This window comes from Balaenoptera ricei, chromosome 17, assembly GCF_028023285.1.
Source record: "Balaenoptera ricei isolate mBalRic1 chromosome 17, mBalRic1.hap2, whole genome shotgun sequence".
In the NCBI taxonomy this organism is placed as follows: domain Eukaryota; kingdom Metazoa; phylum Chordata; class Mammalia; order Artiodactyla; family Balaenopteridae; genus Balaenoptera; species Balaenoptera ricei.
The window spans coordinates 78166053-78191213 of NC_082655.1; the positions used below are offsets into that span (position 1 = coordinate 78166053).

Sequence of the window (25161 nt, forward strand, 5' to 3'; positions counted from 1 at the left end):
AAAATATTCTGTGGATAAAGCTAACCAAACTGTATATACAGTATAAGCCCACGTTTTAAAGGGATATGTATGTATCTAAAAGTGTAAACACGTGGTCTATCTCTGAATGTGGGATTCTGTATTTTCTTCTTCTTTTGTGCTTATTGTTAATTTTTAATTTTTCTCCAGTGAATATCTCACATCTAACGTTAGAATATTACATTTTTAATTGAAATCTGGGGACTACCGCAGTTGATAACTTTCAAGAGGAAAATATGACAAAATGTTTGAAACGAAATCTTATAAACTTCAAAATAGTGATCTTTTCATTGCATTTGTCTAATATCTCAACCAGCTGTTTCCTTAGTACTAGTCACATCAATCATTTTTCCCATAAATGCTGGGCCATATTTTGCCTTTTACTATGCTGAAGTTCTTTTTCTATAATCAAGGAAACCTAAGAATAGATGTATCAGATTTGTTATTGAAAAAAACCCACAAATGTACTTCTCAAACACTCCACCATTGAATTTCTGGCTGTCTTTTGAGCACTTGTAAAACTTGAATGCTACTCAAGTAAGCTTTCTCTGAAGATTCGTACTCGGTATTAATGCAGCGGTGGTTGATCACCGCCCAGGGAGCTTGGGCAACTGCATTTTTGTCTGTTTGTGGCTGGTAGCCATGCCAAGACGTGAAAGCCCTAAGTTTCGAAGTCTCATTTAGGTTACAACTAGTAAAACAAGAATGCGGGTTTTTGGACTTTCTGCTGCAAATTCTACTAATAAAGTATTTACAGCCAATGCATGACATTTAAAAATAACTGAACTGGAAAATATCCGAATTTTGACATTTAAGTTATTTGTTAAATGCAAGCAAAATCCAGTAGATATTGTTTGTGAGCTAAAGAAAGCCAGGTATCAGCTGTGCCTGATTATCACCAAATAAGTCAATGGTATTATCTGATATACGTTTTAAGTATAATTCCCCTCCAAGGAACAGAAGTGAAAGGCTTAAGAAAGGCCCCTAATTGGAGGGGTCAGATCTGTGGGGCTGAGCAAATAACTCTTCTGCCCTCAGGTTCACCTGTAAAACAATACGAGGTTATTTACTCTTGTTTCTGCCCCGTATCAAAACCCAACTCACCTATTTCGTCCCACGTAACCACTCCGTCATCTTTAAGAATATGTGTCCTCCTCATCTCTCCTGGCCACCCAGGTCAGCTGCCCGCTCTCGGTCTGTCCACTGTACTTTGTCCTAGTATTAGGGAGTATTAGGGAGGTCCTCAAGGGTCTCATCCAACATCACTTTATCCGGACAGAGAGGAGATAACACGCTTTGGAATTAGGCGGAGAGCCGGGGTCTCCAGGCGGGGCCTGGGTTGCACGACACACCCCGGGAGTAAGCGCGGCAGCCCGGCGCGTTCGCCCTTGCGTCCCGGAAGGGGGAAGAACCACGCTCAGGTGCTTTTCAGAAACAGACCGCACGTGCTTCTGCCGGTCTGGGAAGCCAGAAGATGAAACACCGCGAAGGAATGTTCCAGGCTATGAAAAATGACTGCTAATTTATAGAATAAAAACTGACCCAGGTTATCAGTCATTTCCCCTAATATCCACGTGAGTTAACTCAGAAAAGTTACCCGTTTGCTTATAGCACGAGTGATTCGGTTTGTACGGGAAAAAGCTTTGCAGGGTAGAAGCCACAAGCACAGGAGTCATTCTGACTCCGCAGAGGCCGGCGGTCGGCGAACCTGGACGGAGGAGTTTGTGGAGTTTTAGGCCAGGTCGCAGTCTCCCCATCATCCCCGCCAGGTGCCCTGAGGACCGCGGCGGCGCCCCACCCGACGGCGCTCTGACTCCGCCGGGCCGGCAGGGGGCGCGCGCGGCCGCGTCGGGCCGCCCCTCTGCTCGCGCCGCCGCCTTAGAGCCCGCAAGGCGATTCCTCTTCCGGGGCAGCGCGGAGGGGCGTGCGGGACCCGGATGCAGACGCGAGCGCGGCTATATAAGGGCCCGGCAGGCCGCATGCGTGCCTCTTGGAGGAAGACGCGGTCGCTGTTGCTGCGGAGCCTTGGGCTTCCCGCTCCCGCTCCTGACTCACCGCTGTTCGCTCTCGCGGAGGAACAAGTCGGTCAGGAAGCCGCACCGCAGCCATGGTGAGTCGGGGGCGTTCCGGTCCGGCCTCGGCGGGGGTGGGGGCGGGGGTGGGGGCGGGGGGGGCGAGCGCGGGGGGTGCTGGGCTGGCGGAAGGAGACGGGACTCGCTTGTCCGGGGAAGGGGGCTGGTGAGCGCGCTCGTCCGCGGGAGGTGATATACTGTCTTAGAGGTGCTTTTTGTCACCTGTGGGACAACAGGCTTTTAAGGACACCGGAAAGACTCCCGTGGAGCCCGAGGTGGCGATCCACCGGATTAGGATCACTCTCACCAGTCGCAACGTGAAGTCGCTGGAGAAGGGTCAGTGCGGTGGCTCGGGGCCGGGGGTCGGACTCGGGGCGGGAGCAGCGGCGAGCTGGGCTTGAGGCTCGCGGCGGCGAGGCGCGTCGCCCGAGGAGGCCGAACAAGGTCGGCCCCTCGGCGTGGCCCGCGCCCTGCCCCCGCCGTTGGCGATGAGGAGACACTTACTGGGTTGAGGTCCGGTGATAGTCGCGTACGCTATTCTGAGCCGGCGGCCTTGCGGGCCGGTGAGGCCGTCCCTGTCGTGAGCGAGGGCCCAGACGCTTTTCCCCGCTTGCAGTGTGTGCCGACCTGATCAGAGGCGCGAAGGAGAAGAATCTCAAGGTGAAGGGGCCGGTGCGGATGCCCACCAAGGTGAGAGCCTTGGCGCTCCGGGGCGCGGGGGGCCGCCGGGCGGCTTCGGGCCGAGCGCGCAGCCCTGCTGCTCGGGGCGCCCCGCCGGGAGGTTGGGGAGCGCGGCGCTCCCGCAGCCTGGGTGTCTGGTGTCCTCTGTCTTCCGCTGCAGACTCTGAGAATAACGACGAGGAAAACGCCCTGCGGGGAAGGTTCTAAGACTTGGGACCGTTTCCAGATGAGGATCCACAAGCGCCTCATCGACCTGCACAGCCCTTCCGAGATCGTCAAGCAGATCACTTCCATCAGCATTGAGCCGGGAGTCGAGGTGGAAGTCACCATCGCAGATGCTTGAGCCAGCGGCTCTAATAAATTGATAATCGGCCATTAAGCTTCGTGGGCTCTTATTCCGGACCCTGACAGGCCTTAGGGAGGGAGTCGTGTCCCGGAATTCGTTCCGCCGTGTAAGCAGGGTGACTAGAAGTAGGTGGGTAGCCCGGGTCCTGCTTTTCCTCGTTGCGTCTTGCAGGGCGCGCTGAGTGCGTTTGCACGTGACGTTGTTTGAACGCTGCCCTGCGTTAGCTACAGACGTGTGAGGCCTCGCTTGCGTCGGTGGGGAGCACGTGCAGTGTGGCCGCCTGTGGGAGCCCTTCCCAGGAACACCGGTCCGCGTGCTACTCCGGAAGACCTGACCTAATAGGTACGGGGTACCGTCCAGAGTTCCTGGGGCGATCCTCGCCGTACAGCCGTGGTGAAGAGCGTGCGCGCTAGAGGGCAGGTGGCACCGTAGGTTTCCGGCCCCGCCTCTGCCAGGTGCTCAGGGCTCCTTGTAAACTGGGCGGGTTTCGAAGTGTTTTTGAAACTTTGTTAATAAATTTTATAGATGGCTGGTGCCTTGGTATTTTAGATTAGGAGAGAAACAACGCAGTGCTTAGATTAACGTTAGGTTACGTCTGTAGACGAGCTTTACATAAGCTCCTTGCAATTATCTTTCACTGAACGTATGTGGGTCGTTCAGTAGGAAGCTACATTAACATGTAGTTTGTACGTAGATGTTACCTTCATAAATTTACGTCAGCCTTAGGTCCGAAAAGCGCATCGCATAGGTGACGTTCCGTTTATTCAGGCCCCCGTTGGCGCAGTAGAGGATGACACCGCTTAACTGCTGGGCTCTGCTTACGCGTTGCATCGTCTCGAGTATTCCCGTCGTGTAGACATAGGAACTGGTTTTGAGGTTTAACTTGCCCGGTGTCCGTGGCTTAATAGCACAGCTGAGATTTCAGTGGGCGCATATGGGTTGAGAATCCATCTAGATGTCCCATTAAAGGTATTAAAGTTTTGCTATTAGTTTATAGTCTGATGGATTTGCTAAATACGTGTATTTTGGTTAGAGAAAATTTGAAGAAGTATCTCTGACAAGTATATAAGCATTTTGCAATTGATAAAATTCTCAGAAAACGTCCTCGCGTTTGCTGCTCGTAGTAGGATCACAGTGACGAGATGCCCGCCTGTCCCCTGGGCTGCGGCCTAGTCCTCTTTGCACCGCCCCGTCCGCGGGCTGCAGTGACCGTCTGTGCGGTTGTGTGCACACTTCTGTGTGCGCCCGGCTGTGTGCCAGGCGCCAGCGCCTCAGCGCCCACAGACCCTCCCGCTCTGTGCTCCCTCCCAGCGCGGCCACCACGTGCCGCACAGCCGTTCAGACGTGGCGGCTCTCATCCCTTAACCCGCCCCTGTGTTCCTTCCAACATCCAGCTCCTTTTGATTCCGCATTTTTTCTCTTAGCAGGTCTCCACAAAACACGGGATTTTGAAAAGGGATTTCAGTGGCGCAGAACCTGGAAGGAGCTATGCTAAGGGTAACCATTTGTAACAGCCTTGAGCCAGATAGATCATCAACCTTCATTAAACTAATTAGCTTGGGGAAACAGGAAGAATTGAAGGTTTCATTGTAACTGTTCTATAGGCATTGGGCTGTAAAGACTTCAATAGGAGTTAGGAGGAGTCTGGTTTGGTGCCTGAGGCGAGCGGTGGTCCATTGGCCTTTCCTAGAGAAGCTGGTGTTCTCAGTTTAACGCTAGAAGCTGGGAAGGAAATAATCAGCCTGGCAATGAAACTGCTAACTTGTCCTCTAGCCCAATTTTCGGGATTCTCTGCACTAGAAGTGCAGAGAGAGCTGTTATGGTAGCAGTTAAGATCATTTTAAAATTCAAGTACCTGGTAATGTGTGGTCCCCAGATGGAAATTCCAGCAAGCTTGTTTCAGTACTCTTAAGTGTATTGCAACTCAGAAGTCTGGAGTATGTGGTCAATATCCTGAGAACTGGTTGTAAAAAGATCTCATTTCTGTGAAAACTAAGCCACTTAATGGCTAAAGAGTAGATTATTGTGCAAAATATGCCTTCATAAATCAGAAGGTATTGAAGGAACAGCCTAATGGCTTTCATACAGTTCTGAAGTTTAGCTGATGGCATGCGCAAGTGACTGATGCTTCACAAATTGTAATTTATCACACTCAAATAGTTGGGAGTTGTATTTAAGCTGTAAGCAGTGCTTAGGGCCTGTAATACAGCTAAAATATGGCACTTAAGATTTGGGGAGCTGCCATTATCTTCAATCCCTTAAACATTCAAAATGCCTGCTTGGAAATAAAACCCCTACAGGGCCTTCAAGTGTTACCAGTAACAAACCAAAGTAAAGGTAGTTTACATAGCGATGGTGATGCCAGTGATTCTGTGTCGTAGGCCAGCTTGTATGGGTTAGGGAGGGAGAGGAAGGTTGGAAATGGGAGGCCTCGGCGGTCCTTACCTCGTTCCTTTTAGGGTCACAGAGTACTTCTCTTCGAGACACGGTGGCTACACGTAACGTGACAGGAACATGAGGCTGTGCGTTGCTAGATGAGATTTTTTCACCTGACATCCCTAAGTATGTGTTCAGGATCTGGGGTGTCAAGTGAATGGGCAGGAGTGTAGAATTCTTGGCCATGCTGTCAAATCTGTTCCAAACGTAATTGCCTGGATATGTGGGCTTGATAAGATACCTCTTGGAGCCTCAGTTCTCATGTGCAAAATGAAGGTACTTGTATTTATCTCAAGGGCGTGTTGGGTGTTCCTTTGTCTCTCTGGGAGACATTTTCCAACAAAACCAAGACTGGTTTTGCTAAGTGCATAGATTTCTCCCACAGGGACCTTGATTCCCACAGGGTATGTGGTACACTGCTGACGGGTGATATTGGTCAGATTACTTACAAGGGCGTTTTGAGAAGTGTACTTGAATCCCCAGGGGCCTGGCCTTTCTAACTGCATCCTTCTTCACCAAAAAAGTGACTAAGCTGGTCTAACTATTGGAGAACCCAGCAGAGCGAAAATTTCAACCATTTGAAAGTAAGAGGAGCTAAGTTAGTTCTTAACTTCCTTCATTCTCTGAACAGTATATTTCACTTTCTTAGCAAATTAAACTTCCAGAATGAAAGAACTTGATCCTTCTGTACATTCTGTCCTGTAAAGTGCTTTTCTTTCTTTATATAGAACCCATCCCAAAAGGTATTGTTAATATTATATTCAGAACTTTTCATGTGAAAATAGTGTATGTGATTTTTATCTATCTCTTAGCTATATAAAATCTATATCTCCTTTTTAAAAATACAAATGAGACAATACTAAACATTCTGTAAATTTTTGTCTTTATGTATCTGGGAGATGTTTCTCTATCTGCACATACCTCATTTCTTTCAATGAGTACTGCATTGTATGAGTGCACCTTAGTTTATTTAACTGGACTCTTCTTGATGGACTTAATAGATACTTCCCACATTTTTGCTATTAAAAGCACCACTTCAGTAAATATGCTTTTAATATTTTCTTTGTTCACTTGTACAACTATATAAGATACGTTCCTGGAAGTTGAATTGTAGATATTTATATGTAGTGGCTGATATAAAGGAATTAGAAAGTCACGTATTAAAGAACATTTACTATGGGTGTGTATATGAATGTTTTTCTAGGGTAGATAAAAGAGACTTTAAGATACTATCAAGTGGATGCCCTCAAATGACTGTGCCCATTTATATTCCTACCAGTAGTGGAAATGCAGTAACGTCCATCTGCTGGACAAAAAAAATCTCATTATTTTAGCTTTGCCCTCCATTTGTTTATTTTCTCTTTCTGAGGCTCCTATTGATTGGATAACCTTCTGGAGGTCCTGTGTGTTGCTTTCTTTCATCTGCTCTTTTAGTCTTATTATGTGGGATATTTCTTTGACTTTCTTATCTAGCACTTTTATTGATTTATTTTTTCATGTCAATTTTTTAAAAAAAATTCCCTTGTTCTGGAAAATTTCAAACATAACGCAGTAGAGGGAATGGTATAATGAACCCACTCAGCTTTAAGGATTGTCAACTGATGCCAGTCTTATTTCATGTATAACTCCATCCTCTCCCCCAGTCAACCCTCAAATTATTTTGAACTTAGTCCCATACATATTTTTTTTTATTCAAACAGAAAGTCACAAAAATTATAATCATCCTCATCAGTTCACTCAGTCCCATGTAATTAATTTGTTTTTCATCTTGATCTTTTGTTAGCACTTTTATGAGTTCATCAGTTTTCCATTAGAGTTCTGAAAATGCTTATTCATTCACTTCAGCAGTATAGTCATTTACCAGAAACCTGTACTTACCAGTCTTTTCCATGAATTCCTTGAAGATGAAACCCTTTTATAGGAACATATTTGCAAAAGCATCAGAGTACACCCAGAACTGTCTGTAAATGACAGAAGACTTAAAAATGACCACGGTTAAAGATTGGATGAAAGTTCATAATAATGCAGTTGACAAGGAACCAGGCATTTTTGATGCACATTTTTCAGTGTATTCACTTCAAAAAGATAAGGACTTTTAACAGTTCACTAATGTTGAGTATATTCACATTGCTGTGCAAAAGCGCTCCAGAAGTTTTCCATCTTGCAAAACTGGAATTTTATACCCATTAAACAACTCCCCATTTTCCCCTCCCCCTAGCCCTGACAACCACCATTCTAATTTTTGTTTCTGAGTTTCCTACTTTAGATACTTCGTGTAAGTGGAATCCTGCATAATGTCCTTTAGGTTTATCCCTGTGCCATGAGATTTTCTTTTGTTAAGGCTAATAATTCCATTGTGCTTATATATATACATATATATACCACATTTCTTTATCCATTTATCCCTTGATGGACATTTGGCTTCCACCTCTTGACTATTGTGAATAATGCTGCAGTGAACACAGGAGTACTAATATCTCTTCAAGATCCTTTCAGGTCTTTTGGATATATACCCAGGAGTGAGATTGCTGGATCATAGGGTATAATTATATTTTTTTATTTTTTGAGAAACCTTAATGTTTTCCATAGTGGCTGTACCATTTTACATTTTACATTTACCATTTGGAACCCACGAAGGGTTCCAATATCTCCACATCGTCATCAACACTTATTTTCTGGTTTTTTTGATAGTAACCACCCTAATGGGTGTGAGGTGATAGCACATTGTTTTTTTTGTTTAACTTTTTAAACATGGCAGAGTATTCAATATTGAAATATAATAACAAAGAAGCTGGTTTTTAATTGCATTTCCAGTTTATACCTTGAGTATTATATCTTTGAGCCTACCAAATTTTTCCTGCCCAAAATTTTTTCTTTTGCTATAGATTTCTAGTTTCATTCCACTGCAGTAATTTTGTGTGTCCATTTCTTTCCTCAAATTTAGAAATGTTTTGGTTGTTACTTCTTCAAGTAAGCTCTCTGCCCCTTTCTCTCTCTCTTTCTTCTCCTGGAACTCCTATAATTATTGCATTGATCTGCTTGATGGTGTCCCAGAGTTCCCAGGCTCTTGTCACTTTTTCATTCTTTATTCTTTTTGCTCCTCTGACTCAGTAATTTCAAATGACCTGCCTTCCACGTTTGCTGATTCTTTCTTCTGCTTAATCAAGCAGTCAAGACTGCCACTAAATACCTGTATTGAAATTGTCAGTTCAGTTTGTGTGTTCTTCAGCTCCAGAATTTCTGTTTGGTTCATTTTATAGTTTCTCTCCCTTTGTTGATATTTCTCACTTTGTTCATGCATCGTTTTCCTGATTTTCTTTAGTTGTCTGTCTGTGCTCTCTTTTAGCTCATCGGCCACCTTTTATTATTTTGAATTATTTGGTAATTCATAGATCTCTCTAGGGTTGGCTTCTGGAGATTTATTTTGATCAGTTGGTTGGGCTGTTTCCCTTTTCTTTGTATGCCATGTGATCTTTTATTGGGATTTGGGTATTTGGAAAAAATCAGCCACCTCTCCCAGTCTCTATGGACTGGCCTCGTATGGGGAAAGTTATCTCAGCTAGAGATTTGGGGGACCTCTCAAACCTTTTCTGGGCTTGTGTGTATGATTTCCTAGTTAGAGAGACTTGCCACTGTTTTCTTCTCAGGAGCCTGCAATCTCTTACTCCCTCTGGTGTCTGTCTGTGGTACTGCATTCCCCATGGTATAACTTGGACAGAACAGGACTTTGTTCTCAAGGGCCCCCAACCTAGCATCCAAAATCCACTTCCTTCCCATCAGTCACCTGAGTCAGAGAGACAGAAACTAGTCCCTTAGGCAGCCCCTCAAAAAGCCAGAACTTTGGACTCATGTTTCACTCTCTTTTTTCCCTCCCAGGAGAGAAGCTGGGAGTTTTCTTCTGGTCTGTCTGTCCTCACTGGGGGAGTCGGAGGGACTAGGGCAGGCAAAATGCGAGGAACGTTCTTACATCCTGTGGTGTGGCTCTTCTTGGCTTTGTGATCACGTGTTGCTGCAGCCTCTTACCTGGTTCCTGGAGTTCTCACAAGTTCTTACACTGTGGTCTGTATATCCCTGCTAGGTTGGTGTCTCTGCGTGGGAATGAGGGTCTGGGGCTTCCTATTCCTCTGTCTCTCTGACGTCACTCTAAGGACTCTTGCTGAAATATAATCAAATGTCATTGTTACCACTAAAAATAGCAATAATCTCTTAATATCCTTAAATATCCAGTAGTAGTCAAATTTCCTTGAGTGTTTTTACTGCGTATTTATTTGAATAGGGATCTAACTGGTTGATGTGTTTCTCAAATTTCTTTCAATCGAGTGGTTCCCCTTCCATCTAAGAAATCATTTAAATACACACAGGCCTCACTTTGCATGGGACCAGAGAAAATAAACATGCAAGCTGAAAACATGCGAAATGGTCCTAATAATCAATAGGAAAAAATTATGATTGTTCTGTGCCTAAAAAATTTTACAAAATATTAAGTCTTTTGCTTTCAGTTATAACTGTAAAGGGAAATGTAAAATAGTAGAACTGATATTTAATATACTATCATCTAAAACATTAGTAATATTGAGAATGAAAGTATTCTGTCTTTGTTAAAAAAAAAGCAAAAAACAAAACCCCAAACTTCATCAGTAGTAGTTTGAACAGTGCTTGCCTTCTCATCACATAACTTACAAGCATTTTTTTCTGTGCCTTGGTGAGTTGTCACATTTCTAACTCTGGTCATGAAATATTTCTAGATTCTTTTTAATGTGTAGCTTTTTAATGGTATCCCTCCTCTGGGACATCATCATCCTTCTCATCACAACAGCTTTCCTTATTCATCTCAGTAAGTCTGTCTTCACTAAGTCCCTTTGGCTGCATCTCTGAGCCTCTCAGTGTTGCACTGTCAACATGCCCATGGTCCACTGTGTGTTCCATAACCCCGTTTACATTTGATTCAGACTTCACTTCCATCGTTCTCACGCTTTGTTTCTTTGCTGTGTTTTTGTCTTTGTTGGCCAATTTCCTGTTCTAGCTCTCCATTTTTGTAAAATGTCACGTGGGTTTATTGCTGGGAGACTCGGCAGCAACACAACTACATGCTTTGTTGTCTTTGCTGCCTCTGAAGATTGAATAACAGATGCATGGTGACCAATCACTAGACTTTGAAAGAAATGACATTGCTATGTGTGTGTTATTTACTCGGTGAATTGTGGACTGAAGAGCTAGCCGCAGAGTTTATCCTCTGTGCAGTTATTCACAAATGATACACTGTGGTAGCTGATACAGGAACTGTGTTGGTGGGGGCCGGTCGTGTCTGCCTCAGCCGTGATAACTGAAGCTCGCGCTTACCAGAACCTTGCAGAGCAAAGACAGCCTGCACTTGTCTTAGGATCATCTTATGTCTTGGGGGCAGTTGTCCATTTACTTTGGCTTTTCCTTTTGAAACTCTGGGGATCTTTGTTTTCTTTTATTCATAATTAGGAATTATAATTAAGCTTTTCTTTCTGGTACCGGTCTGGATTTTCCCTCTTGTGTAGATGGACCTGGTTCTCTGATAGGCCTTCCTTCACCATTAGAAGGATTTCCATGGACTGGAATTCCCAGTAGGGCACACCTGTAGGGAGTCAACTGCTATACTGGGGACCTCACAGCAGACCCCACTACGTGAAGAGCAGCAGTTGGTCACACTTGATACTTCATCTCTTCCCAGGCGTCATTCGACTTACAGATTCTTCCTCATCCAGGACGCATCTCGTTAGGAAGAGAGGTGGAGTAGCGTGGTGTGGGGCAGAGGCTCCTAAGCCAGGCCGTCTGTCCTCAAAAATGGACTCTGCTCTTTTCTAGCTGAGGCTGTCAGTTATTTATACTTTTGTATCGTAACTTTTCTCAATAAAATAAGAACAGTAGTAGAAAATGCCTCATGGAATTGTTTGAAAATGGCATGAGTTAATAATATTTTTAATGTACGTAGGACAGTGGTTGGCGCAGAGTAAGAGCTATTTAAGTGTTTGAAAATGAATAGCTTTGAATTTCAAGAAATGAAATGGATCTGAAAATATGGCCCCTTTAATTTCTTGTCTCCACATCTGGAACAGTTCCCTGAATACAAGGAGGTTTAAGAAAATTTTTTTTTCCTGATTAAAAATCAACTGGGTTCAGTGGTGACTGCTTTTGCAGTTAAGTAGGCGGTTAATAAAAAGTAAATGAATAAGTTTAAAGGACTAAGTGTGTCCCTGACAGGCCACACAGGCATCATAGTAGCAATTAAAATGAATTTATTGTACAGCCAGTGAAGAGAGGGAAGAGACACAGCAAAGCTCAGTGACACGATTCCAAACATCTGTTTGCTTCTATTTTTGGTAATCATTGCATTCTCACAGTACTTGAGTCAAAGCTGGAGGAAAGCAAGAACACTACCTATTTAAAGCCCAACAAAAAGACCATAATAAAATATTCAGCAAAAGTTCTAACAGAACTGTATTAAACAAACAAAAAAAGAACTATGGACATTGTTGTCCTGTGAGCACTTGTAAGGTGTTTTTAATCATATTATTTGTTCACTTATGATTGAGCATATTGTACATTCTCAAGTGTCTTCATTTCTAAAAGCATCAACACTGAGCAGGAATCTTTTTCAAGGACAAATCCCATAAAACTTGGCTTTAAAGAAAATGAGGGAAAACCCACGAGAGCAAGAAGTAAATTGTCTTTTAAAACAGGAAGGAGAAATAAACCAGTTACGCTAAAAATAGGAAGCCTCACTGATCCCAATTCAGTCAGTTGTTGCCATGATGTCAGAAAATGATGTTGACAGACGCATGTTCCTTAAAGATGCTTTTTATTTTTCCTTTGAAACAATCTCAAACTTGTATAAAAGCTGCAAGAACAGTACAAAGAACATTTCATCAGCCATTTGGGTAACAATTACCAACATGACATCATCCAAATACTTCGGTGTGTATTTCCCCCCACACACACACAACCGTAATACAGCCACCAAAATGAGGACGCCCGCCTTGATCTCATCCTCACGTCTCGTTCAGGTTGTGCCAGTTGGCCTAATTTTGCTCTTTTAGAGCACAGTACCCAGACCAGAATCGGGCATCACACTGAGTTAAAGGCCTCTTTAGTATCATTTAGTCCAGACCTGTTCCTCAGTCTCCCTTGGACCTTCATGACCTTGGCACTTCTGAAGGCTACAGGCGGTGTAGTTTGGATGCCTTCCTGACCCTGCTCAGGCTGCAGCACCACTCAGGACTGGCTCCTGCAAGTCTGCCCTCCCCCACTGAGACCTTCCCGCTCGGCCGCGATGCCCTGGGCGAGGCTGCGCTGCTGCCCCCGCCACCTCACCCGCTCCCTGGGTGAAGGGTCACCCACGGCTGAGGTGCTCAGGGAGGGAGGGACAAAGGGGAACGAAAAGAGAAGGAAGAGCCTTAGATAGTCTAGAGAAATAGGTTTCAGTATTTGTCTAAACGTGAATTGTAGCAGACAGAACTTCGAACCCAGCTGATGAAGTCATTCCAAGCAGAATCACAAATTTTAAACAAATACCTTTCCGTTTATGTCATGAATCTCAGAGTATTTTGAAGGGTTAAAAAGTGGTCATATTTGACTATGATTATTTACTTGGTCTTAAGCATTTTATGTGTGTACCCCAAAATGATATTCAATCTCTTGCCCAAACTGAAAAATGAAATCGGTAAATTATTGTATAAAACATTTTAAGTAGTTATAAGTTATTAATGAAATTTGGGTTTATATTCTATAGTGATGTAGTCAGGGTTCTCCAGAGAAATAGAACCAATTATATATATACATATATAAAATGAAATTTATTGAAATATATTAAACTTATTGAAATGTATGAAATATAAGTTGTCTCATGTGATTATGGAAGCTGGCAAGTCCCAAGATCTGCAGGGTGAGTCAGGGAGCAGGAGACCGGGAGGACTGGTGGTGTAGTTCCAGTCTGAGCCCAAAGGCCTGAGAACCAGGGGAAATCAATGGTAAAGTTTTAGTCTGAAGACCAACAGGCTGGAGGCCCAGGAAGAGCCAATGTTTGTGTTCACGTCTGAAGGCACGAAGAATCCATGTCCCAGCTCGAAGGCGGTCAGGCAGGAAGAGTTCCCTCCTGCTCCCAGGAGGGTCAGACTGTGTTCTATGCAGGCCTTCAGTTGACTGGATGAAGCCCACTTGCATTAGGGAGTGCAATCTGCTTTACTCTCTACAGATTTAACTATTAATCTCATCCAAACACAACTTCACAGAACCCCAGAATAATGTTTGGCCAAGTACCTGGGCACCTCATGGTCTAGTCAAGTTGACACATAAAATTAGCCATCACAGATGGCAAACTGCGTGTTCCCACGGGAAGTCCTCCTGGGACCCCTGTAACTACTAGCCCATGCCACCATCACTTCTTTTTTGTTGTTTTTTACACCTGTAACATAAAATTCAGCATCTTAACTTTTTTAAGTGTATGGTTCAGGGCGTTAAATATATTCACATTGCAATGAGGCAGATCTCCAGAACTTCTTCATCCCGCAGAACTGAAACACGATGCCCATTAGACAACAGCTTCCTTTCCCCACCCTCCCTCCATCCCGAGGTCACCACTCTGTTTCTCAGGGCCTGACTATGTTAGTTGCCTCACGTAAGGAAAATCAAACAGTGTTTGTCCTTTTGTGACTGGACTATTTCATTTAGCACCCTCCAGGCTCATCCCTGTTGTAGCATGTGACAGGATGTTCTTCCTATTTAAGGTTGAATAACATTCCATTGCACCTATACCACATCTTTATCTGTTCATCGATTAATGACCATTTAGGTTGTTTCCACCTCTTAGCTATTGTGAATATGCTGCTATGAACATGGGTGTGCAAATATCTCTTCAAGACCCTACTTTCAGTTCTTTGGGATAAATATCCAGAGGTGGTGTTGCTGCACCACGTGGTCTGACGTCACTTTTTTACGCGGGCTATTGCAGTGGCCGCCTCGCTGCTCTGTCTCCCTGCTTTCACTCTCGTCCCCACCCCCAGGTTCATTGTTTTTTTCATGAGTGTTAAAATTATTTTTTAAATATTTAAAACAGATCATGTCATTTTTCTGTTTCAACTTTTCTAATAGAGACTTCCAGTTTCTGCTTGGGAGGTACAGAACTAGAAAGAGAGTCACTCCCACCCTAGAGCAGTAAGAAAAGCTAAACAAACCTCAAGTCCATGACTTTTCTCAAATTCATCAGGGAACTGAAGTCTTAAGGCAACCAACTAACCAAATCTGAGGAGAGACGGGTGTCTTCTGGCAGAAACAAGATGCAAGCACTTGCTTACCTGGGGCAGATACAGCTGCCACGAAGAATCACACATATTTCATCTTTTATAATTTCTTATTTACTTAATTATTTATTTGACTGCGCCGGGTCTTAGTTGCGGCACACAGGATCTTCGCTGCAGCATGTGGGATCATTTAGTTGCGGCATGCGGACTTCTTAGTTGCGGCATGCATGCAGCATCTAGTTCCCCGACCAGGGATCGAACCCAGGACCCCTGCAGTGGGAGCACGGAGTCTTACCCACTGGACCACCAGGGAAGTCCCCTTTCATCCTTTATAATTTCTGTCTCAGAAATACCTCAATTAGAGAATGTTGCATTCAGAAAAATAATTTTACCGATAAAGTTTAATCCTTTAATTTCCAGAGCTTTTCTTTTATTCATTCTTGGTGGAACTCTTCTAAAATGTGCTATACTTTCCCCTGCTTTATTATATAGAATATACCAATTATTTAGGCTTTATAGGCTAGAGGACCACTCTGTACCTCAGGTGCTAGGAGACCATCTGTCCTCAAGGGCCGTGGCACCACGAGGGGCTCTTGAATTCACTTAAAGAGATGCTGCTGTAGCTGTTCTTCTCTTCTTTCAGGAAAGCTCCTCAAGGCTCTCTTTCCAGTGGCACAGTGCTTACCGGAAAAGCTACTCTTCGGAAAGAATAAAGCCAGAGTTTAACCACCCTAGCTCTCAGAAGGAAGGTACCAGTAGGCTGAGTAGGAATGAACTGGAACCCATCTAGGTCTCTGGTCGGCCTTGTACCCGTATGATTGTATCACCTGCCCTTCCAAGGCTTGGAGAGCGTGCATGAGGTGCTGCACACCCACTAACCCCCAGAGAGCGTGCCCGCCCAGCCAGGTCTGGTTATAAGGCTTTCCTAGAATTCTGCGTGATATTGTACCATGAGCTCTTATTTGACAGAGAGCTCTTTGCTTAGGAGCTTTGGCTCTCTAGACATCTGTGGATGGACTCCAGTGAACTCACTTTGAAATTATAGGCAAAATGTTGCATGTGCTTATGCCTGACCTTTCTGGAAAGAAGATCCAACAGTTTCATCAGATTCTCAGAAGGAATGAGATGGGCTGAGATGTTACCCCTCTTACTCCTAAGAAAAAGAAGTGACGAAGTGAGGTAATTAGTCTTCTGGACAGGTTCAGTCTGAGATGAGCATCTGGTATAAACAAAGCGATAGAATAAGTTGCCAGGGTTACCTCTATAGAATGAGCCCCTGAGGCACCCAAGTATGTACATCACACTCAAGTTACAGTGCTCTCTATACCAGGTCCTGCACCTGGCTTTCCTTCACTTACATATCATAGACATCATTTTATTTTTGCTTATAGAACTATTCTAATATTTAAAAAATAATCACATAAGATTCCATTGTATGGCTATACCACAATTTATTTATCTGGCACCCCACTGATAGATATTTAGATTTTTTATTCTAGTTATTTTGGGTCATAAACAACGCTGCCCTGCATGTCTTTGTACATATAATTTTGCACAACAGAGAGCTGCGCCTTTTTGCTCATTCCCTTCCAGTGCAGGATATCATGATTATCTTTTGAACATTTTCCTGAATGATAGGTGAAGGCTGTGTCTTTTACTTTTGCTATTTATTTATTCTCTTAAAGATTTTCATATATTTATGGATTATCTGTACTTGTTTCTCCATGAAATGTATGTTAACATTTGCTGCAATAAATGCGGTCTCTCTAGAGTGTTAAGTGTTATAAGTGCAAAGCCCAGAGTGTGAGGGGAATGGCCCCCATTCACCAATGGATGTGTGATTCGATCCTGCTCTAGAACAAATTATCCATGTCTCTGCTTTCTCTTTTTGATTATTTTTTGCAGAATCTGTTAAGGACAGCTGGAAATCTGATAGAAAAGTTAACTGCCAAAAGAGTAACAATGCACTGATGCACTAAGTAAAGATTTATTAATATCCAAAGTGATATTACAGGATATAATAGGAACAGAGCAGATTAGGAGGCGAACAATTCCATAACATGACCCCAACTGGAGCTGACTATGAACCTTCTTAAGGAAATGCTCATAGCAATCACCATATTTCTGGTTTTTTAAAGGTAAAGAATGCCTTGTTGTAACCATAGATCTCATTAGTATCTATAGAAAAATAATTTTATGTCCTATAATCAAGACTTATAAAACTTCAAAAGGATTGTGATTTTTTTTTTTAAAAGAACTTCACTTATTTATTTATTTATTTATTTATTTATTTATTTATTTTTGGGCTGTGTTGGGTCTTCGTTTCTGTGCGAGGGCTTTCTCTAGTTGCGGCAAGCGGGGGCCACTCTTCATTGCGGTGCGCGGGCCTCTCACTGTCGCGGCCTCTCTTGTTGCGGAGCACAGGCTCCAGACGCGCAGGCTCAGTAGTTGTGTCTCATGGGCCTAGTAGCTCCGCGGCATGTGGGATCTTCCCAGACCAGGGCTCGAACCCGTGTCCCCTGCATTGGCAGGCAGATTCTCAACCACTGCCCTACCAGGGAAGCCCCAGGGTTGTGATTTTTCAATGCAAACTTTGAAGTTTTATTCCTTGAGTAATCTCCCTGCAGGTTTTTGGAAGTTGCTCTGTTTCTTTTAATACATACTTGATTCTTTAAGAGTATATTAAGAATTTGGCTCCACATGAGGAAGAGGGCTGAGCTCTGTGTTGAAGGCAGTGCTTGGTAAATCATCTGCTTTTCTGTAAATTTCAGTGTGGCTATGATAAAATCATGGTTTCAATTCAGTAAGTGTTTGTTTTATTATCTGCACGGCTCAAAGCTAGATGTTTCACCTAATTCAGATTTTAGAGTTTGCCAGGAGCCTGTTAGCATGTGAAATAAACGTCAGAATAAATTAGATTGTAGATAGGGGCAGCAGGTAGGGGGAGTAGGGAAGTGCCAAGGAGGAGGAGGAAAATAGGGGAAGGAGTGTTCCAGACAGAAGGACCCGCTCACAGCTGAGAAAGAGCATGGCATGGTGAAGGGACTGAGAGAAGTTAGGTGTGGATGAAATATCTCGTCTGGGGTTCATGTGAGGAGAGAGAGAAGGCTGGTGAGGTAAGAAAAGTCAGGTCATGCAGGGGCTTTACTCTATGCTGAGGGATGTAGACTTTATTTTCCAGCAAAGGGTAGAACGTTGGAGGGTTTGGTCAGAGGCGTAAGGTGATGAAATACACTGTTAAATGAGAGGGAGAGAGAAGCCTGAAGGCTGGCAGACCATTTCAAGTGTCCGGCCAAGGCCTGAATGCAGCTTGAACTAAAACAGAGGGACTGGGGCTGGAGAAGGTTCTATTACTATGAGAATTCTCAGAAGGAAGACTCTACCGTGGCTGTGAGTAGGTTGACTAGGAGGAAGGGTGAATCAAGAGTGAGGCAGTGTCTTGAGCATTGAATAGCCGACAGAGTGCTTACAGAGAACACTGAAGAAGTTTTGTAGGGCTGGATCTGACATGCTGAAGTGGCCATGTGACATCCATGTGCAGATACTTGGTAGATAGCTGGGATCTAAAGATTAAGAGAGGGATCTGAGATGGAGAGGCAGACGTGGGAACTTCAGCACAAAGACAGTAATTGCAACTATAGAGATAGGTGAGATGGCCCAGGGAGCACGAGTCAAGTGAGACAAGACGGGCTGGAGGGAGCCCTGGAGAAGACAAATCCTGAGAGGAGGGGAACCCATAAGCGTGGTCAGGAAAACTAAAGGACCATATGAGGGAAGCCAAAAAAAATTATTTCAAGAATGAGGGAGGTGTCAACTGGACCAAATAAGACACAAGTCAAATAAGATGAGTCCATTAGATTTAGCAAAAATATATAAACGATAGCTTCACAGATGTATGGGGATGTGAGGTAGATTATAGAAGGTTGAAGAGTGAGAGGAGTCTGAGAGAATGGAGACAGTGAGCACAGACAAATCTGGAAAGTTTGGCTCTAAAGGAGATAAAATAGAGAAAGAGCAAGAGGGCAACAGTGTGTGGTTGAGAGTGGACTTTTGTGTTTTTTCAGAAGAACTTAAGGTATGTTTAAAGGCTGCTGGAAGGAGGCAGTAGAGAGGCAAGACCTGAACACATGGGATGAGAGATGCTGGATGACATCATGGGAGGAGGAGATGCTGGATGACATCATCATGGGAGGAGCAGGTGATGGATGACATGGGAGGAGGAGACAATGGATGATATCATGGGAGGAGGAGATGATGAATGACATCATCGTGGGAGGAGGAGATGATGGATGACACCATGGGGGGAGGAGATGATGGATGACATCGTGGGAGGAGGAGATGATGGGTGACATCATCGTGGGGGAGGAGATGATGGGTGACATCATCGTGGGGGAGGAGATGATGGGTGACATCATCATGGGAGGAGGAGATAATGGAATGATGGTCCTGAGAAGGTGGGTGGGAGGGAATTCAGAGACAGGTAGAGGGATTCGAAGAAGAGGGGGGACACCTTACCCCTTTTCTATTGTAAGTAGAAGGAAAGAGGTAAGGACATGGTCTATTGGCAGGTAAGTTCACTTGTTTACTCCTGAAGTTCAGTAATTTCTCAAACGTTAATTCCCAGTGTCTCTGTGACTTGGAGAAAGAATCATGAACACATGAGTAAGGAGGGAACTGGTGGGATCCAAGATTGGAAGGGAAGAGAAGGTGAAAAAGCTTGAGGGAGACTAGGAGAGAGAGAGAGCTGACCAGAAAACAAAGGATTACTGGGGTAGTAGGACCTTGATTTTATAATGGCACCAATCTGAGTCATTTTATTACTTTTTCTCTAGTTGCCCTTGGTGATCAAGATTTAAAAATGCGGAAAGCAAATGGTTATGTTGATTCAGGATTGGGGTTTGTCAGGTCATGACAATGGTGGAAGACATGACAAGGGAGTGGAGAATAATATCAAGAATATCACCAATAGAAAAAAAAACTGATAACCCAATTTGAAAATAAGCAAAGAACTTGAGTAGGCATTTTTTTCCCAATGAAAACATATAAATGGTTAACAGGTATATGAAAAGATGCTCAATATCACTAATCATCTGGGAAATGTGATTCAAAACCACAGTAAGATATCACCTCACAACTGTTAGGATGGCTATTATCAAAAAATCAAAAGACATCAAGTGTGGGTGAGGATGTGGAGAAAAGGCAACCCTTGTGCACTGTTGGTGGGAATGTAAATTGGTGCAGCCGCTATGGAAAACAGTATGGAGATTCCTCAAAAAATTAAAAATGGAACTACTATAGATCCAGCAATTTCACTTCTGGGTGTTTATCCAAAGGAAAAAAAAAAACACTAACTTGAAAAAATATCTGCACCCCTATGTTCACTGCAGCATTGTTTACACTAGCCAAGATATAGAAGCAACCTACGTGTCTATCAATGGACGTGTGGATAAAGAAGATATTATATATATTATACATTATATATATACACACACACAGTATATTGATAGTATGTATATATATACATACCATCAATCACATCTTCTTTATCCATACACACACACACACACACACACACAGGCACAATGGAATATTATTCAGTCATAAAAAAGAAGGAAATCCTGCCATTTGCAACAACATGGATGGACCTTGAGGGCATTACACTAAGTGAAATAAGTCAGACAGAGAAACAAAAACACTGTATGATCTCACTTGTATGTAGAATCTAAAAACAAAAACAAAAACTGAATTCATAGATACAGAGAACAGATTGGTGGCTGCCAGAAGTCGGGGTGGGATTGGTGTGGGCAAAATAGATGAAGGGAAACAAAAGGTACAAACTTGCAGTCATAAATAAGTCAGGGAGATGTAACGGACAGCATGGCGACTATAGTTCATAGTACTATATTTTATATTTAGAAGTTGCAAAGAGAGAAGATCTTAAAAGTTCTCATCACAAGAAAAAATATTGGTAACCATGTGAGGTCGTGGGTGTTAACTAGACTTACTGTGGCGACCATTTCACAGTATATGCAAACACCAAATCATGATGTTTTACATCTGAAACTAATATAAATTTCTGTGTTAATCATATCTCAATAAAAAATACTTTTGGAATAAGATCGACAAATTCAATTAAACCTTACACTTCATCTATAGAAAGACTTTAAAAGTCTGCCTGCATAAATCACTTCTCTTCTTTATATAGAAAAAGATATATATCAAGCCACAAACATCCCATGTGATGAGACAGTTATTGACAAATTCTGTTAGAAGAGTAAGTGGGCTTTTATATTTAAAGAGGTGACAAAGGAAATAACACCTGAAGGATAAAATGGTTTAAAATGGAAAGCTAATTTGTGGAATCTATAAAAGTGATACAGATGAACTTACTTACAAAACAGAAATAGACTCACAGACATAGAAAACAAATGTATGGTCACTAAAGGGGAGAGGGAGTACGGGAGAGATAAATTAAGAGATTGGGATTAACAGATACCACTATATATAAAATAGATAAACAACAAGGTCCTACTGTATAGCACAGGGGACTATAGTCAATATTTTGTAATAACTTATAAGAGAAAAGAATCTGAAAAAGAACAGCTATATATGTATAACTGAATCACTTTGCTGTAAACCTGAAACTAACACAACATTGTAAGTCAACTTTACTTCAATTTTTAAAAAATCAAATTAAACCAAAAAATAATATGGAAGGCTCTCCATTCTGCTGAGCAAAGAAAACAGCCCCCTGACTCTTCTTACTCCCCGAGACTCTGCCCCCCATTTCTCCCCAAACACTGATCCTAACCATCTCCCTACCCAGCACTCCCAGATCCACAGGCACACGCACTCTCCTCTCGGGAAGCAAGGTCTCGACCAGGATTCAGAGAAGGGGGCCCTTCCAGTAGTTTATTTTCATCAACTATTAAGATACACTTGGAGGGGGGAAAGAGACGCTGCAGATTGCATCCGAGGCCAAGGAGCCAGTGCCAGACAAAAACAATTTTTAAATACAGCTCAGAATATGTTCATCTCCTGCCCAGCCTACACGAACACCAGATTGTCGTGAAAGAGGTTGCTGTAACAGACAGAAGAAAAGTCCCTGTGAGTCTGAGAACAAAGGGGAGCCTTGGTCCCTAAGCCAGGTAACAATTAGGAGTGAGGGGTGTATCCCTCGAGGACACACCCGCCTTGGTGGCAGGTGGGTCCTGCCCGTGCTGGCGCCTCTGAGTGGCAGCAGCATTGGTGGGCCCCGCGGTGACACTCAGCACCTAGGGCAGGTTCGGCAGCATCTGCTTATTCACGTGCCACACGAAGGAAGAATCTGGAAGAACTGCAGGTTGTAAAACAGTTGGAGAGCAGGGTGAGAAAAGTATTCCTTTGTTATTGTTATTTTCATCCTATTTTTTTTCCTGGGCTGGTATATTCTAGGGTACTATGGATTACAAGAACTTCAGACCCCAGGTTGTAAAACATTTGGAGAGCAGGGTGAGAAAAGTATTCCTTTGTTATTGTTATTTTCATCCTATTTTTTTTCCTGGGCTGGTATATTCTAGGGTACTATGGATTACAAGAACTTCAGACCCCAACTTTAAAACATCTTCGCCCTCCATCCCTTCTACTGCCTTCTCTGTATCGCTCCTGAAGTCTTCTTCAGCTCTCAGCTGGACTACTGTAGTAGCACCCCAACTGCTTTGATTGCCTCCAGCCCCTCCTATTTCTAATCCATCCAACACACCTTCATCAGATTGCCTTCCTGATGAACCATCGGGATCAAATTAAGTACAAACCACTCACCATCTCCCTGGTAATCTGGTTCCGGCCCTCCTCTCCAGCCATCAGCTCTGGTCAAGTGACTTCCTTCCCTGCTCCTGTATCCTATACTTACGTCTCTGCCTCTTTCCCATCTGAGTCTGTTATGATCCTATCACTTCTTCAAGGTTTGTCTCAAAGAACACCTTCTCTGTGGAGCCCTCCCTGATTGCCCAACATCGCCCTGCTCTCACCCACCTCTGAATCCCCATAGCACTGCTTGCACCTCTCCCCTCCAGCCGCAAGCACTTATGAAGCATCTTTTCTGTGCCAGGCCAGGATGCACAGACTTGGCCTTGAGGAGCTTGTGTCTGGAAGGGAGGGAGACACTTCAACAGGTGAATTGTGTGACAACCTGATAACGGAGACGTCAGAACTGAAACGCTCTCTCACTGAACCCCTGATAGCGCTCTTAGGTAAACGGCAAATTCAGTCTGGTCCTGAGCTAACTTGTGTATCTCCCACACCTCCTACCACCAGTGGACTGCAGCTGATGGTGCTTTCTCCGGGGATGTGTTTTACTCCATCGGGAACCATGGCAGCAATTCACACGGTGCCTGGCACACAGACATTTTTTTCTTTCACATGAGTTCCAGTTGGAATAGAAGGGACAGAAAGTCCTGTTCATCTCCAGTGCACGTCCCGCTAGCATCCCCAGTGGCCTAGGAGACCCACGTTCACCTCGTTCTCCAAGCGGTAGAAACGGTAGAGCTTGACCAGTTATAGGGGTGCTGGATAGCCTCAACCACAGCTACATCCCTGTCTGGATGTGAAAAGCTTCCCTCACAATATCAGACTCTAAACTAGAAACGATTTTCGCCGAGCCCCAATGCCTTCAAGGCCTTCGAAACAGGAACAAGATGCAAAAAATAAAACACAGGAAACAAGGAACAAAACTAGATAATCACATCAGAGACAGGACAAAAAATATTTAAATTCCACAGTATTGGCATGAAATAAAATCAGAGAATAAAAATAAAAACAAAACGGTCAAACGCAGGGGAGCAAAGAAGAGAATTGTGGCTATTTGTGGATGTGGGGAGGGGGAAATGGAAGTTGCTAGTGAAACGTATAAAATGTCAGTTATGCAAGATGAACGTGCTCTAGAGATCAACATTGTGCCGATAGATAATAATACTGCATCGGACACTTTAAAATCAGTTACGAGGGTAGATCTTATACAGAGTCTTTTTACTATAATTAATATTACCAAGTGATAGACCAAGAAATCCACAAATGAAATGGAAGATGTCCAAAAAAGGAAGATTCTGATCATTACATCCCAGGCAGCATGAAAGAAAGCCAGAGTCTGTGATGAGAATCTCACAGCAGTGGGCACGTCGTGACTACACATATGCAAACATGCACACAACGTGGAGCTGAAAAGTGCACAAGACTTTGTATCGGGAGACGTGGGTTCCACTTCTGTTCTTCCTTCTTGTTTGTCCTTGAGCAAGTGATTTGACCTCTCTGGGACTTAGATGCCTGGTATGTAAAGGTTGAGACTAAGTGAGATCTCAGCTTTGAATTCTAGAATTCTATGATTATATTAAAGAGAAATAGTTTTTCCCTAATCCTAAATGGATGTGATGCGAACTTCCTCCCGTGACTATAGAGCACCATTAGTAGGAATGGTGTTATAGTCCGTAATCATAAGAGGACTCTCTGTTGTTTTAATTCTGACTAAAGATCTGAGAATACTGGCATTGACAACCTTGGAGAAGTGCCAGGATTTTTATTTGAAAGTGACTACAGTAAAGAATCTAGTAACACTCAATAAAACAAGTTTTTTTGTTAGAAAGCAGCTCTAGTAAATAACAGATGCTAACTTATTTTTCATCTTTAAATAAATGTAGACAGTACTTAAAATCCAAGGAGATGCACGAATTTTCCCCATGTAATTAATGAAACCTCTCCGTTTTACTCTCAAGAATGTCCTAGTTTGGATGCTAAGTTATAAGGTCACCCTACTGTTAGGAGATTCCTTTCTGCTTTGCTTAATTCCAAATCCACTTCAAAGATATTCTTCATCTGGTTCTCAAATGTTTCTTCAGATGGGCCTTATGAAAATCAATTGCAACCAGAAGAGTAGATTTTCCTCTTTCTCTATTTTTAATTTCCTAGCTGCGGCATTGTTTAAGAGCCGTGTTTGCCAAGGTGATCCAGAATGCTGATGTGGTTTCTGCCCTGACAGGTAAAGAGTTCAGAAGTCGTTATTCCCCTCCTATGACAAGAAAAATCTGGACAAATGGAAAATCGAAGAATTTCCTTGTACCCATCTGAGAACTGCAGCCACAGGGCAAACCGCCCGCCCCAAATCTGGAGAGTTGGTCACAACCAGAAAGATCCTTGAAGCAGAAGCTACCGGATGCCAAGCTGGCGGGAATATTTAAACCAGCCCTCAGGACCCTCTCTGCCCTCTCTCCCCAGCCTGCTTCCTGGAGAACATCCCTTCCGTTCTCCAGAAGGTTCCAGAACTCACAGCACACTATATGTGTTTTTATGAATCCCAGGGACTCAGGATTGG

General features: G+C 43.5%; 1 protein-coding gene, 1 long non-coding RNA gene and 1 other non-coding gene across 4 annotated transcripts in view; all 3 read left to right on the forward strand.

Moving 5' to 3' along the window:
* The first annotated feature begins 1994 nt into the window (after positions 1–1994).
* RPS20 (ribosomal protein S20) lies at positions 1995–3150 on the forward strand. Its single transcript, XM_059901978.1, has 4 exons — positions 1995–2128; positions 2327–2426; positions 2707–2780; positions 2932–3150. The coding sequence occupies exons 1-4, from the start codon at positions 2126–2128 to the stop codon at positions 3112–3114; spliced, it is 360 nt and encodes a 119-aa protein (XP_059757961.1). The 5' UTR covers positions 1995–2125; the 3' UTR covers positions 3115–3150.
* LOC132352164 (small nucleolar RNA U54) lies at positions 2574–2640 on the forward strand. The gene has a single exon (XR_009498626.1). It is a non-coding gene; the product is annotated as a small nucleolar RNA U54 (small nucleolar RNA).
* Positions 3151–3232: 82 nt separating the features above from the next.
* LOC132351885 (uncharacterized) overlaps positions 3233–25161 on the forward strand; it is a 32161-nt gene continuing 10232 nt past the window's right edge. For both annotated transcript variants that reach the window (XR_009498510.1, XR_009498509.1), the window contains exons 1-2: positions 3233–4614; positions 18884–19017. This is a non-coding gene — a long non-coding RNA (uncharacterized LOC132351885). The remainder of the gene's footprint in view (positions 4615–18883; positions 19018–25161) is intronic.